General features: G+C 40.9%; 1 protein-coding gene across 1 annotated transcript in view; it reads right to left on the reverse strand.

The window, feature by feature from the left end:
* Positions 1 to 6,353: 6,353 nt before the first annotated feature.
* The window catches only part of LARP4B (La ribonucleoprotein 4B), a 53,966-nt gene continuing 45,886 nt past the window's right edge, over positions 6,354 to 14,433 (reverse strand). Inside the window, exons 14-17 of the mRNA XM_054273900.1 lie at positions 13,778 to 13,942; positions 9,750 to 9,871; positions 9,014 to 9,125; positions 6,354 to 8,474 (exon numbers count right to left, since the gene is read on the reverse strand). Coding sequence (XP_054129875.1) covers positions 8,193 to 8,474; positions 9,014 to 9,125; positions 9,750 to 9,871; positions 13,778 to 13,942 — 681 coding nt within the window. The 3' untranslated portion in view covers positions 6,354 to 8,192. The remainder of the gene's footprint in view (positions 8,475 to 9,013; positions 9,126 to 9,749; positions 9,872 to 13,777; positions 13,943 to 14,433) is intronic.

Below are 14,433 nucleotides of genomic sequence, written 5' to 3' on the forward strand. Positions count from 1 at the left end.
TTCTCCAGGAAGAACAGTCCCAGCTCTCACACTCTCCTTGTTCGACAGATGCTCCAAATCCCTTCACCATCTTGACAGCCCTTCACTGCACTCACTCCAATGTGCCCATGACTTTTTTTGGACAGGGGAGCCCAATGCTGGACCCAGCAGCCCAGGTGTGGCCTCAGCAGTGCTGTGCAGAGCAGGATCATTGTCCGCTGACCTGCTGCAATGCTCTGAGGGCTGCCCAGGGTGCCACTGCCCTTCTGTACTCTACACACACATTGCTGTCTCATGTCCAACTCATTGCCAGCCAGTGCCCCCAGGTCCTTTTCCACAGAGCTGTTTTTCCAGCTGTTTTCCACACCCCAGCTGGTGCATGGGGTTGTTCCTGCAGCAGGAGGTGCAGGATTCGGCATTTCCCTTTGCTAGACTTTGTAAGATTTCTGTTGGTGTCCATTTCTCCAGCCTTGAGGAGGTCACCAACTCTACAACATCCAGCAAAGCCAATCTTTGATAAACCATGGCCAGAAATATGGTAGGCAATCAGCAACTCATCCCCTTACAGTTAAAGGGCAACCCTCAGAGAAATAACAACTTGAAGGGTGATTCCTACCTGATTTCAGGCAATTCTACATAATTTGGAGTAGAAGCAAAGTAGTGACTTTTCACACAAACCAGTGCTAATGTTTGCTGCATCCTGGGCTGCCAGAACCACTGGGACAGCAGCCCCTGCTGAGGCTGAACAGTGACACATGAGGTGTGCTGCCCACACAAGGTGTGTTGCTCAGTCTAGCTCTGCTGTACTGCCTTGCCTTCCCATTCCAGAGCCACCTGTGGTACCCGTATCCCCTCTTCTGTGTCAGAACTAAAAAAAGAGTTCCACAGAGCATATCTTGCCTTTTTTTTAAAATTTTCAAGCTCAATGTACATTAAACCCAGCACACAACTTCCACATGCCCAGCCCAGTGTGGCTGCCTTTGGATTTCCTAGGCTGGGATGAAAGCATGGATCAGCACTCAGGATGACAGCCAGTGTGGCTGAGCTTCTGTCTCCATGGGAATCACCAGTTCAAATGAAAAGTAAAATACAAAGGTTTATCTGAAACAGACTTTGCTACCAAGAAGGCATTTGTCTGGCAGTTCAAGCAGAAAAATCTACTGAGAAAATCACTCCAGCAAATCTGTCACTTCAGTGTCCACTGTCTGAATCAACAAGTCTCTCCAACACTTATTTGCCACAGCTTCAAGGCAGGAATCCTCCCTAAGCACCAGCACGAGCCATCCCAGAGGAGATGGACACACTGCCAGTATGCAGGAAGGATACACACTACAGTAAACACAGAAATGAAGAAAATAACACACAAACACCATAAACCCAGCAACAACTGTAAATATTAAAATATAGAGGATACTTTTTTGAATTTATTGTATACATTATAGTTTTGAACACATACCTAGATAATCCTCCTCTGAGTACCAAATTTGCTTTACTGAGTAGGAGAAAATATAAAACTCCAACAAACTTGAAATGCTTCAAGATGCTGAGTCTATTGTATTGCTGAAAACAGGTGCAATTCTTAGGAGCAGGGAGCTGCCATCTACCACAAGCAATGCAGCTCCCAAGAATAGAAAGCATTGACTCACTAGAGATGAAAAGGAGAATATAACAAGAGAGGGAAAATGACTATGAATTTTACACATCACATTTCTAAAGGAGAACAAGATCCTTGAGTAAGAGACTGCGTAGGTCAGGACAGCACAGACACCACAGATCCCAAGAAGTTCCATTTAGGAAAAAGGCCTTCTCCCCCACAGAGCATATTTACCTGCACCCCTGTGTTCCCATCACAGAGTGCATCCTGCAGGAGAGGCACCAGCTGCCTCCCACCCCAACAGGGCTGGCCTGGGGGACTGTGAGCCACTGTCATGCAGAGCCAGCTCCATTTGGTGCTGACACTCTAAACCTGAGCTAAGTACTCTGGAGTTGGAGACAAAAGAGCAGAAGTGAGACATGTCTTGTGTGAGCCACAAGCTATGAACTGTGGATTCCTGGAAAACACCCCAGCCTTGGAGGGGACAGGCTGGACCTGCTGAATCTCTCTCACTCTTTCACCTGGGCTGACATCTCAAGTTGCATGGAGAGCGTGGCTTTGTTTTGAAAGACATTAGACACATTTCATTGTGCATCAGCAGTTCCACCCACGGAGACTTCTTAGATCTGTCCAGCTTTGGCATGTTTTACAACTCTAAATTCTTCCATTTACTCCTCCTTCCTCAGAGCACCCTTAGCCATGGTAGATTTACTGCTCTGCAGATGCCTCCAGTCTGCCTGCAGCAAAGGGGATGCGAAGCCATCAGGCTGCAGGATGGCTTCCACAACCCACATGTGAAACACAAGCACACAGAGCAATTTGCTCCTCAAACTGATGGGAATTCAGGGAAATTAGGGAGTGATTTTATCTTCTGACTCTCTTCCCCAGCATACAGCCACCCTTCTGCCCTCCATTTTGCAAAACAGTGAATTGCTCCCCAACCAGTTGTGACAAGATGCACAATGACCTTTAATAGTCTATCATAAGAGAGATTAAAGATTTAGCACATATACAGCTTGGACATAATAACAAAAAACACTAGAGCAGAAATTGGACCCTTTCTCCTCTCCACTGTGAGAAAAAAGCTCAAAAATCACCAAGCTTGATGACTGGAGCCATATACACTGGAGGGAGCAAGACAACATTTAAGCCAAGATTTCTGCTTTCCACTTGTGATAAGCCATTTGTACCAACACTCAGTTTACTTTGGCTGATTGTAGCACAGTGCTCCTGCCAGGACCATCATCACTCTTCTCCTGTTCCTCCCTCCACTGCACTGCTGGTACAACAAAAGCTGCTGACCTATTCTAAGCCCTCCTCTTTCCTGGGCACTTTTCAGAGCAGCCAGTGTGCAGATGAGAGGGAGCCCACAGGAAGGAAGAAGGGCACAGCTGAGGCCAGCCAGCCTCTTTGCAGCATTTCTGGGCTTATTTGGCACAACAGCTCAGGAACTGTATTACATGTGCCACTTCCATAGGAACTAAATTTCTACCTGATCAATTCATGTTAAGCATTGAAATATATCCCAAGATGTTTACCTATGATGAGTGGAGGCTGCAGTAACCCAGCTACCATAACCAGATGGCACCAGACTGTTGCAGAGCTTATTCTCTCAAAAGCAGAGAAGTGCATAACGTTGCTTTCATCTATACACCAGCAAAATCTGAAATGCAATCACTTTCCTGACTTAAATGGTTGCAGTCATAAAAACTCAGCTATACCAGAACAAAAGATTTTAACATAAAGGCTTGTGAAGTAAAAGCATATTAAAAAACTTCAAACTTCATGAAATCTTATTTTCTAAAGAAGCCTTAGGATGAAAGCATAATGAATCGGTTTCTGTGACAGTAAGTAATCTTTGGATGCTCAAATTGCACATAATTTTCCACATTCACTCTTTCTCATCATGCCCAAGAGGACACAAAACCATGTCTTTAGCATGAACATCACTGCAGCCACCACTGAACATCACCTTTTATTGAGGAAAATCAGCACAAAGGGGACACTGCCCAGTTTTGTTGTGCAAAAAAATAGATCCCCAATTTCTGTCAGAGCTGGGGTGGTCCTCCACAGCCACATTAGAATCATGGCAACATTGCTGACAAATTTCCATGCATTTTTTTACACTTCTTTAAGTGGTAGAAAACTTTTTTGCAAGGGCAGAACAGGGATACTCTCTGTTCAAGTGAAAACTGGATGCCTTCAACTACTTGTAGCCCAGGTCATCACCAAAGCCCAATGGTTTAAGTGAATTTTTCAGCCTGGAGATGCTCACAGTGCCCAGTGCAGGCTGGTATTCCTGTGTTGGCTTACTTTGCTGAGCACAGAAGTGCTGAGGAAATAGAAGCAGTAACAGTCTAACCTGTCCAGGAGCTTACAGAACCATCAGCATGAGGAATAATACTGCAATACTTCCCAAGATGCATATAAACCACAGCAATTGTTAATATTTCTATGCTTACATCCATTGTTATAATTGGTCATATAGCTGTATAAGAGAAAAACCTCAACAAAACAAAAAAAGAGGGTGGTGGGGTGGTGTTTGAATTGTTTCCAACATATTCTTTTATGTAGAGAATATCCCAGAAGCTCTTCTTTCCTAGATGCAAGATCTTCTTTGAGAAGAACTTCTAAGACCAGCTAAAGCCAAAAATAATCCCAAGACATCTCCAGATTCAAATGCCATGCAACCAAAGCACCAATTCAAATATTAAAATCCATACTTAGGACCAAGCCAATACCTTATCTAATAAATTGATGAAACCAATGAATAGAACCTTCAGTAAACAACACATCAGCTTTTGTGTTTGCATTAAAAAAGTTAACCAGTCATAGTTACCTAACAGAGAAAGACACTGCAGCCTTCAGATATACCACAGAGGTTCTTGCTGCTGATACAGAGCCTTAGGTGATGGTTACAGGAGCTGTGCTGAACAGGAAAGCAAAAGGTTTTTTTTTTTCCCAAAATTAGAAATATACAATTTCCAAAAATGGGAGCAAAAGACAGAAGGTAATGAAAAATACTGCTGAAGAAATGTTTAATTAAAAAAATCAGGAATTCAACAGTGCCTAAATCTTTATTTTTCATAACCTACATATTTTTTTTCAAATTAGACAGTTTTACATTTTTATGACACAAAAGGAAACTTAAATTACTGATAGTTTACATGTAAGCTTGATTCCAGTCTTAATGGAAGAAGAACAAAAACAAAAACCCTCAAAAAGGCTCCCATATTACACTTCTATTTCGTGAATTGGCAGCTGTTAGGTGTCCTCAGAAATCTTGGATTGTCTGCTGCTATTAGTGTAATAGGTTCTGAAGCACAAACCCCTACCTGAAGCTGAAGGAGATACAGAGATAGGTGTGCACCATTACAGTCAGCTGTTGCTCCTGATACACTGCCCCTGCTCCAAGGGCCTTGCCAAACCAAGGGCTCAAGGCTTTGAAGGACAAGGCAGCAACATAAAAAATCTGCCACTGCTCACAGGTTTCTATGTGACAGTGTCACGGGGTGGGACTGATCTGAAATGACATTCAGTTTTGAAAGCAACCTTTTTTTAAAAATTCCTGGAAGAACCTCAGATCCCATTTTGACTTGTTTTCAAAATGAAAAGCATCACCACGCAGTTCGAACAGGGTAAAATGCCAATTTTAATTACTGGATCCCTGAACCTTGAGCTCAGCTACTGCTTTTGGGAGATTTTTAATTTTAAAAGCTATATTTTAATCCCTCTCTGTATCATAGCAACAGTCTGCATGCAACTTCACAACTCTACTCCAAAAACTCCATTTTGTCACTAAGTGGGGGTGGGGGGAAATAAATCTCAAAGCAAAATACAGTAAGGAGAAGTTGTATTGTATATTACACAGCGATTTGGCGTGTCACCTTTTCTTTTTTAAAAAAAAGCTACAAAACCACATCAGAGGAAGGTTTTAACTTTAGATGCAACAGACTGTTGCTGGGTAAGCAGTAATTACAGTGTATTGACCTATCACAAATGGCAGCAGAATACATTAGAACAGCACAACACATCCCAGTGGTCTCAACAGATCACCTGGGGCACCGGCTGAGCACCAGCACGAGCCGCTGGAAGGGACCACTGGCCACTGTCTGCAGCTGGTAAAGCCTTTCAATGCAGCAGACACACAGAATGAGTCATACAGCTGGCCTAAACCATACACAAATCTAGCCACCGCTTTCACTGCCGCTGGGGAAAGGAGAAGGGGGTCAAAATCCAATGACAGAAGGAGCTGAGCAGTTTTGGTGATGGTGTCGGGGTCCTATCTCCTCCCTCAGCATTCACAAAGTGCGCTTTTGAAACAGGAAAAATCAACAGACTCCACGTGCCCTATTTTGACCAATTCTGCAGCATACAACAGGCTGGATTTACAATGCCAACTAGTTACCAATTGATGCTTGTAAAAGGAAATTTATCAGGAGTCAACTTCTACAGTTACTTTACAGTTCTATGAACCATGCATTGATACTCTTGAAAGCAGACAAGTGAGCTTCAGTGTATATTTTTGCAGCAGTCAAGTTTTTCCCCAATTAGACTTGATTTTTTATTAATGACTTAAAAATTACAGTTTGACTGCTGAAATTCATTATTTACATTGCAGAACACTTTTGAATTGGTTAAATTGTTTGGTTTTAAAGGGACTTTAGGAAAATAGTTGAGGGCTTTCAAATAAGACTTTCGTTCCATTTCCCTTTTGCAGTGAAGAGGCAGAGTCAGTTCAACACACCAGAATAAAATAAGAAAAAGAAAAAACAACAAATTAAAGTAATATTCAAACCACAACATTTAGTTTATCTACATCCAGCTCAACAGCAACATTTATAATATCAATAATTTTTATCAGATTTTTTTCTTTAGGGTACCTTTTTATATGTTCTGATTATTTACAACTGTACAAGCAAAGCACACACTTCCAAGTGCACATATTTAATACAGTATTGACTATTTGCATTTACAGGTTTTTCAACAATCTGAAAAAGATCAACTGTTTAAGATCTTTAAGGTATATTACAAAAACTGCGGCTAGTTCCTGTACTACAGTATGTTTACCCAGTAAGACCAGTGACAATAGATACATACTGTAACTGAGTAATTCTGTATGCCATTCATGCTAACCCTCCACGGGGTCAGACCTCATTAACTCTAAACTGTCTTGTACAAAAGTTAAGGCAAAGTCATTTTCAAGTTTAAATAAAATTCAAGTCTTTAAATATTGGATGGAAATAATTCTTTAAAAAAATCAGTTGTTTAAATAAACATTTTTGTGGAATAAACTGTACTGTCATAGTCAGCAGGAATGAGTTTTGTCTGAACTTCCTGCAGTTTAAACACTTAAAGAAAAGCTTTAGGCATTTTAAAACAAAAATAATTTATATTCAACTTTATTAGAAACTTGCTAATTTAGTGCATCCTTGTCCTTCAGAAAGCGCATCACTTCTAAAGTAAATAAGTGTGAGAAACCTCATCCCAGAGGTAAATATCAGGGATCTCTTCCTCCACCACACAAAACAAACACCATTATCTTGCGGCTTGAAAAATTGAAATCCGTATGCCAATGCTCGTAGTTACAGGAAGATGTCAACACAAGGCTGACTAAGATATGAACTCTTTCAAAGAGCACTTGGGGCAGAGTTTTTAAAAAAAGTCTACACAGAGCACAGGGGTAACCAGAATATACAGCGCTGACTCAGTTAACTCCCTTACAAGCACAGGGAAGCTAAGGTTATCACAAGAAGGCTACTCTGCTTTCTCCTGATAACATCCACTAACAGGCTTCACCACCATAGAAGCTCACAGACTTGATTCTTTCTATTCACAATGTGCTTTGTATTTGCAAATTATAACATCAGTTTTATTCTGGAGTGAGAAGATGGTTACTTGCTTGCAGTAAGTCAAAAAAGGAAATATTTCAGAAAGACTGCTATATGGTGCCCTGTAGAATTCATTTTATGTGTGCAAAACATCAAAAAAAGATTAAGTTTTTAAAAATGCTAGAAACAGCTACTCATTTAACCTAAAAGTGCAAGTTTGTTTGCTGACACTTAGTACAGCAGCCCAATAAAAGAAAAATCTTCAAGGTCACATACTAATTTGTAAAATATATCTACTTTCTTGCACTCTACACACTAGCTGCCGTTATCAGTCTTTTGGACACTAATTTAGATATGTACTTGCAGACCAGTTTATTAAAAATATTGCAGCAGCATGTTTCTGCTTAACAGTTTAGAAAAAACTCACTATACAGAGCTTGCACTCACACAGCCACAGAGAGGCTTAATAAAAAGTTGATTTTTTTTTAAAGACAAATATTTTACACCTTGGAAAAAGAAAAAAAAAAATCACACTAAGCTTCACCTCCAATTAAGCACCAATCTAAATGTAAGGTTTAGAACAACTATCCAGAAATACCCAGAAAAATAGAATGCTTGTTCAAGAGGGGGAAAAAGTATTTCACAAAAAAATATCTTGCAGGCATTGTTACATGCCTTGTATCACTGCAAGCTCCTAACCAGCAACTCATTCTCAGGTATCTTAGTGGGAACATGGGTTTAATTTGTGGGAAACAGACCTCTTCTCAAATCCCTCCCAGGTGTTATTTTCACTGAGGAGATTTTGGAGGGGTACTCTGTTCTTTATTTAAGCGTTTGCCAACGGCTGGAGGGGACGATCTGCGTCCTGACTGTCTTCTCTGGTCTTTGGGTTGTCCAGGATGTGACTTTGCAGGAGGAGGTTCTCTGTTTTTCTCTATTGTTTCTGTGGGCTTTTTTTCTTCTTTCCCACATGCTACAGTGTTTGGCTTCTGTTCTTTCTGGGGTTGCAATGTAGGAGGATCCTTAGTTGTTCTCTGGCAAATTTCCGCATAACTAGGTTTTCGCAGTTCCTGGGAAATCAGGAACAAACAGGACAGAGTTAAACAAAGCATCCTAAGGGGAAAAAAACCTTTTATGAACAAAAAAGGGTGAAGTCCTATCCCAAAAGACTGATGCACTTAAATATGCAGATGAGGGTTTGAGTATGAAGATTACAAAACTGCATAGACAATAAAGCTGAAGAAAAGGTAAAATGTAAAACAGCATGCCAGAAAAATGGGGTACTGGCACAGGGCAAAACACTTCCCCTTCAAACTCTAAACCAACTGAAACACAATGAATACTTTGGTTTCAATATCAACCTATGTTTTAATACTTCTACCTCAGAGATACTACCAAGAAAAAGATTCAGATAAGGGGGTCTCTTTTGCACTGCTAATTGCATCATTCTATCATGCAAGTAATCATGAAGCCAAACAAGCAAATTTAAAGCTGCTGGATTAATTCTAGGATGCTGGGCTCACATGATTAGGCAACACTGGGTAGCAATAAATATTTTGTTAAATACAAACTGGATCATTAAGAAAAACTGAATAATAAGGTCACTTACTATGGCAGCCCCATTGACTTGTACCGATTTACATGCAGTACTCAGAGTGGAAGAAGAAAGTCTTTCTGTACTCTGTGTCTCTCTCTGCTGTTTATCCACAACTTTGGAGTCCCTGTAATCATCCAGCAGGAAGCAAGGCTCATGAAAAATGAAAACTTCAGGATAGATGAATAGTTTAATAATAGCTCTAAAAAGTTTGAGTATGACTGCAAGTAGCTACAGCTATAATTTGCCTAGCACATGATGACTAGCAGTACATTAAAAATGCCATCAAAAATAGAAAAAATATATTCCTGTGCAATGTGACACTACCTCTAATTTGTCATGTTCTAATAGCATTTAGTTACTCAGCTATTTGATTTGCAAGTTCCAAATAAAGTGTTACCAAAAACTTTTTTTATGGTATGGACATCAGTATTGCCCACAGGGCCATGGATTTACTCTCTGTGTTTCAAAGGTTTCTAAATACAAGACAGCAAGGTATTCATTAAACTTCTACTCACAGAAACTAAACCACAACACTAAGTTTTCTTCTGCTAAATTACTATTATGATTGAATCACTATTATGATATTGTTCAGAAATTAAGCTTTATTGCCTTTACTACAAGTACAACAAAATATTACTTCTTTCACTGATTAAAATTTTAATAGCTATTTACATTGTTCTGCCTGATGAAAGAAAATGCAAATGTGATGCAGAGCAGACTAATTATACCCATGTAATTAAGTGCTTACTCAGTAGGCTGGGGAGGCGAAGGAGACCTTTCAAAGGTCCTGGGCAATGTAGAAGAAACTGGTAACGGCTCTCGAGGAATTCCTGATGGAATAGTGTTTGTACTTGCATCCACATTAATGTTCTGAAGGAGGAAAAAAGGCACAGAAAGACAATCAAAATATTCAATTAATATGGTCTGCCTGAAAATTAGCACAACCAGGGAACACTTCCTAGTTTGATTTATACTGGTAAATTGACTATAGGAAGGTACAGAAGGAGCCAATACGGGAATTGTAATGAACATGTTATTTTTTCCTTGACATTTATTTAGAAACACAGACAGATAACACACTGGGGTTATTTCCAAAGAAGTTAAAAGCTTAAGTCCATTTGTATATTGTCCATTATATTTGGACATATCTGAATGACAAAATCGCTTTGAATCATTAAGGTTAGAGAAGACCTTTAATCAATCACCACCTTGTCAACTAGACTACGGCACTAAGTGCCGCATCTGGTCATTTCTTGAACGCTTCCTAGGGTGGTGACTCCATCACTTCTCTGGGCAGCATGTTCCAACACTTAACTTGCCTTACAGTAAAAAAAAATTTTCCTGACTTTCAACCTAAATCTCCCCTGGCACAGCTTGAGGCCATTTCCTCTTGTCCTGTCACTGGTTGCCTGGGAGAAGAGACCAATCCCCACCTGGCAACAACCTTTGTGCAGGCAGCTGTAAGGAGTGATAAGGTCTCCCGAGCTCCTTTCCTTCAGGTTACACAACCCCAGTTCCCTCAGCTGTTCCTCATAACTTGTGCTCCAGACCCTCCAGCTTTGCTGCTCTTCTCTGGACACACTGCAGCACCTCAATGTCCTTCTTGTATTGGGGGGCCCAAAACTGAACACAGGATTTCAGGGGCAGCCTCACCAGTGCCCAGGACAGGGGGACACTCATTGCCCTGGTCCTGCTGGCCACACTATTGCTGACCCAAGCCAGGATGTCATTGGCCACCTGGGCACACCTGGCTCATGTTCAGCTGCTGTCAACCAGCACCCCCAGATCCTTTCCCCAGGGCCACTTTCCAGCCACTCTGTCCCCAGCCTGTAGCACTGCCTGGGGTTGTTGTGACCCAAATGCAGGACCCAGCACTTGGCCTTGTTGAACCTCACACAATTGGCCTCAGCACATCAATCCAGCCTGTCCAGACCCCTCTGCAGACCTTTCCCTTCCTGCCCTCCAGAACATCAGCACTCCTGCCCTACTTAGTGCTGTCTGTGAACTTACTGAGGGTGCCCTCAATCCCCCTGTCCAAATGACTGATGAGGTTATTAAATCAGACTGGTCCCAATACTGAGCCCTGGGAAACACCACTACTGACTGGACTTGTTTCCACCTGTAAATTCTGCACCTGCTGGTGACAAAGCAGGCTTTGCACTTGTAGACATAACTACAGGCAGCCTATGAAGACAAAAGTCTCCTAGTGCTGAGCTTCAAAGCTCTAATTCTGTATCATCCCAATATAATGATTTGCTACCAAGCAAAGGCTTTTTCCATAGCCCTCAAAAGATTCTGCCAGTGCCAAGTGATACTGTACTTCCAGATAAATGCCAAACAGGTTCAAGATGCATACGTTAATTTAAATGGTCACAAAATAAGAAAATACTACTTTGTATTCTGAAAAACATATATCTCACATTTATAACCATTTTGTTTGTTTTAAAGGGTGCTATGTTCTTTGTATTGCTTCTGACCTGTCTCAAAAATTCCAAACCTCAAAGAGATTCTGGTATGCAGAAGGGAAAACAATGGGAGAACACAAGCTCAGAAGGAATAAGATAACCCCCTCCTTTTCCCTCAGCCAAGTCACCATTCAAAAGGGCATAACCCTAAGACTCCTATGGTTGCTGTTATAAAAGAAAATGGGATTTGATGGCACTGTTTTAAAATCAGGCAGCATAGATTACTGCAGTAGATCTAAGCCTAGTTTGATTCAATGTAAGACTGCAAAAGGTGGATGTTCAGAAATAACAGAACAGCTTTTATAGGTTTATTCACTGTAATAGTGTATGCAAAAGCTTGAAACTGCAAGCTGCTGAGCATTCTGACCCAAGTGCATCAGAACTTGCAGGTACATGGTTAAGTGTGAACAGCTTCAAGTCAAGCAGACGTGCAAGAGCTTTTGCTTGCCAAAACACTCAGCCTTGACCTGACAGTGCTGCACTTCCTAGTTACAAAATGTGGGATGATTATTACCTGCCATTCCCCAGAGCTACTTCTAGAAGAGCATCACTAGGCAAAGAGCATAAAGATACAATGCTTGCATAACAACTGCTGGAAAGGAGAGACCTTCAGTCCCCCCTCAGCTCCCATACACTGGACTCACCCTTCTATATGAAACAAGGGAAGCACTGTGTAACTCTACTTCAGTGCTTTGTAACACCACATCAAGTGACATGAAAAAACATTGAGATCAAGGTGAAAAGCAGCCTGTATACATTGGCAGGACTGATGTTAGCTCAAACAGCTTTGTAGCAGAACACAATTGCTCTTTGGAGCCAGCTGCCGTTATCTTAATCTTTACTTAAATGCCAACAAGGAAAGGCAGCATAATCCCTTTTTTCCCACATAATGGTACAGAATAACTCCTGTATGCTGGAAAATGAAACTGGTAAATTGAAGGATGCTTTTTAATGTGACAGTGCACTGCAAGTATCATAAAGCCTAAGTGCCTGACTGATATGAAGACTGCCTCTACAGGAGAGAAGTCTAAGTTCTTTACCGTAAGTACAAAGCAAGTACTAGATCTGTAATGGGGGAACAAAGGGTTTTCAGCTGCAGTATTAAAAGCAAGTGCTGGAATTGTATTTAAAACCTGAAATACCATAGTCAAAAACCACTTCATAAGTAACAGAGGTAAAATACTTCATAACTAATAGATCTTAGCCAAGAACAGCCTACCATCTGTAGTATTGGCTGACAGTAAGTTAAACACTGTTTTTACCATGGCTCTGAACTGCACATTCACTCTAAATGCAATCCTGGAACACAGCAGCCCCTCCTACCACTTGCAGGAGACAGAGTAGATGGGCTCTCTGCACAGTCACTGCCTTGGGTGCAGACTGTCCTGCTGCCTCCCCCTTTCTTTACCAACCCCTGACACATGGGCACCAAACAAAACATTCTAAACCCAGCTTATTGCAGGAGAAGACACCAGAGATTGTGGTGGTTCACCACTTCACCATGTCACTTTGCACTGCTAATCCAGGGCTTAACTTCTTCAGTTGTGGTACAGCTAGAAAAACACAAGTTACATTTCAGCTATCAAAAAAAGCCAATACAGACTTTCAAAGCCCAGAGAATTCCACACTGCAGAGGGTTATTTGAGTTTTCCTGGAGAAGAACATACTGTCACTCACAGATGGCATGGCAGAGACAGTTCTAAGAATGAAATCTATGAAAAACTACTGAACATTAATTTTCAACTGCATCTCTACTACATCTATACAGCAGTGGTTGCCAAGTTATTCTGATTTTTTTTTTACTTTCTGAGCAATTTGACAAGACAACACTGGGATCCAGCTGGTTTTGGTAGCAGTTCTTGTTCCAGCTATGATGCCTAGTGTACTGAGATTATGTAGGCAGCTTCTTTATTTTGGTGCTTAGAAGTTTGTCACTTTAAAGTGTTTTATATAAAACTCAGAAGTCTTACTTTCAAGCAGGAGGGAAAATCTATCACATATTTTTCACCTGAGTCTATCAAAAAGCCTGAGGCAGTTATGTACAGCAAAGAGCATATTTTCTAATATCTGCTATTAACATCTACTTATTAAGCTGGTACCCATATTCCACACCATTTCAAAGAGAATACCCAACAAATTCTAAGATATAAGTGAAGAAGGCAGCAGCACATCATTTGACAGCTCTTTTTAAAGAACATTTCTTACAACCCATGTAAACCCACAAGTTTTTCCATGCATAGATCACCAAATCAGAAAACAAGAGGTATGCAATTCTTTGTTTTCCCAACCAAAATGAACATCCACTACTCACTCTTTCTTTTGACGTTCCTATTACCACACTGGACAGTCTGTTTTCAAACAGGTCTTCAGTCTTTAAATTGCCAGCAGCCCCAGGTAATGGAGGAAAGCTAGACAGACCCAATTCAAAGCTGGGAGATGGAGGTTTTGGGGGTGGTGGAGACTGTGTTTGGCCTCTCTGGAATAGAAATACCAGGTTGGGGTTACTGCACTAGATGACAGAAAAGATACGCAGCTCTAAACTGTATTTTCACTTGATTTGTATCAGCAAACCCCTGGAGAAGGTCCCCCCATCTCATCCCTCAAAAAACCCATAGAGTACCGAGGAATGGATGCTTTCATTTTCCACTGTTGCCCTTAAAATATTTAATTATTATTTAAATATCATGGTATATGCATCAGCTTTAGGGACACTGACACAATAACTAGTTTTCTCACTGACTCTTCATTGAGGACAGACACAGTGACACAGAAAGGAAAACAGACTGGTTTATGTACCATGATATGGTGAAAATATAATGCCCATTTATGTACAGTTAGTAACATCCTAAATAAAAAGACAGGAGTCAACAAGAATCTTACTTTCAGATATATGAAGAAAGGGTAAGACAGCATGCCTTATATGTAGTACAGACAATAACAATTTACATCTAATTAGTATTAATCTGT

This window comes from Melozone crissalis, unplaced genomic scaffold (genome assembly GCF_028551555.1).
Source record: "Melozone crissalis strain CALT ecotype California unplaced genomic scaffold, PUWL_Pcris_2 ptg000016l_1, whole genome shotgun sequence".
NCBI classification, from domain to species: domain Eukaryota; kingdom Metazoa; phylum Chordata; class Aves; order Passeriformes; family Passerellidae; genus Melozone; species Melozone crissalis.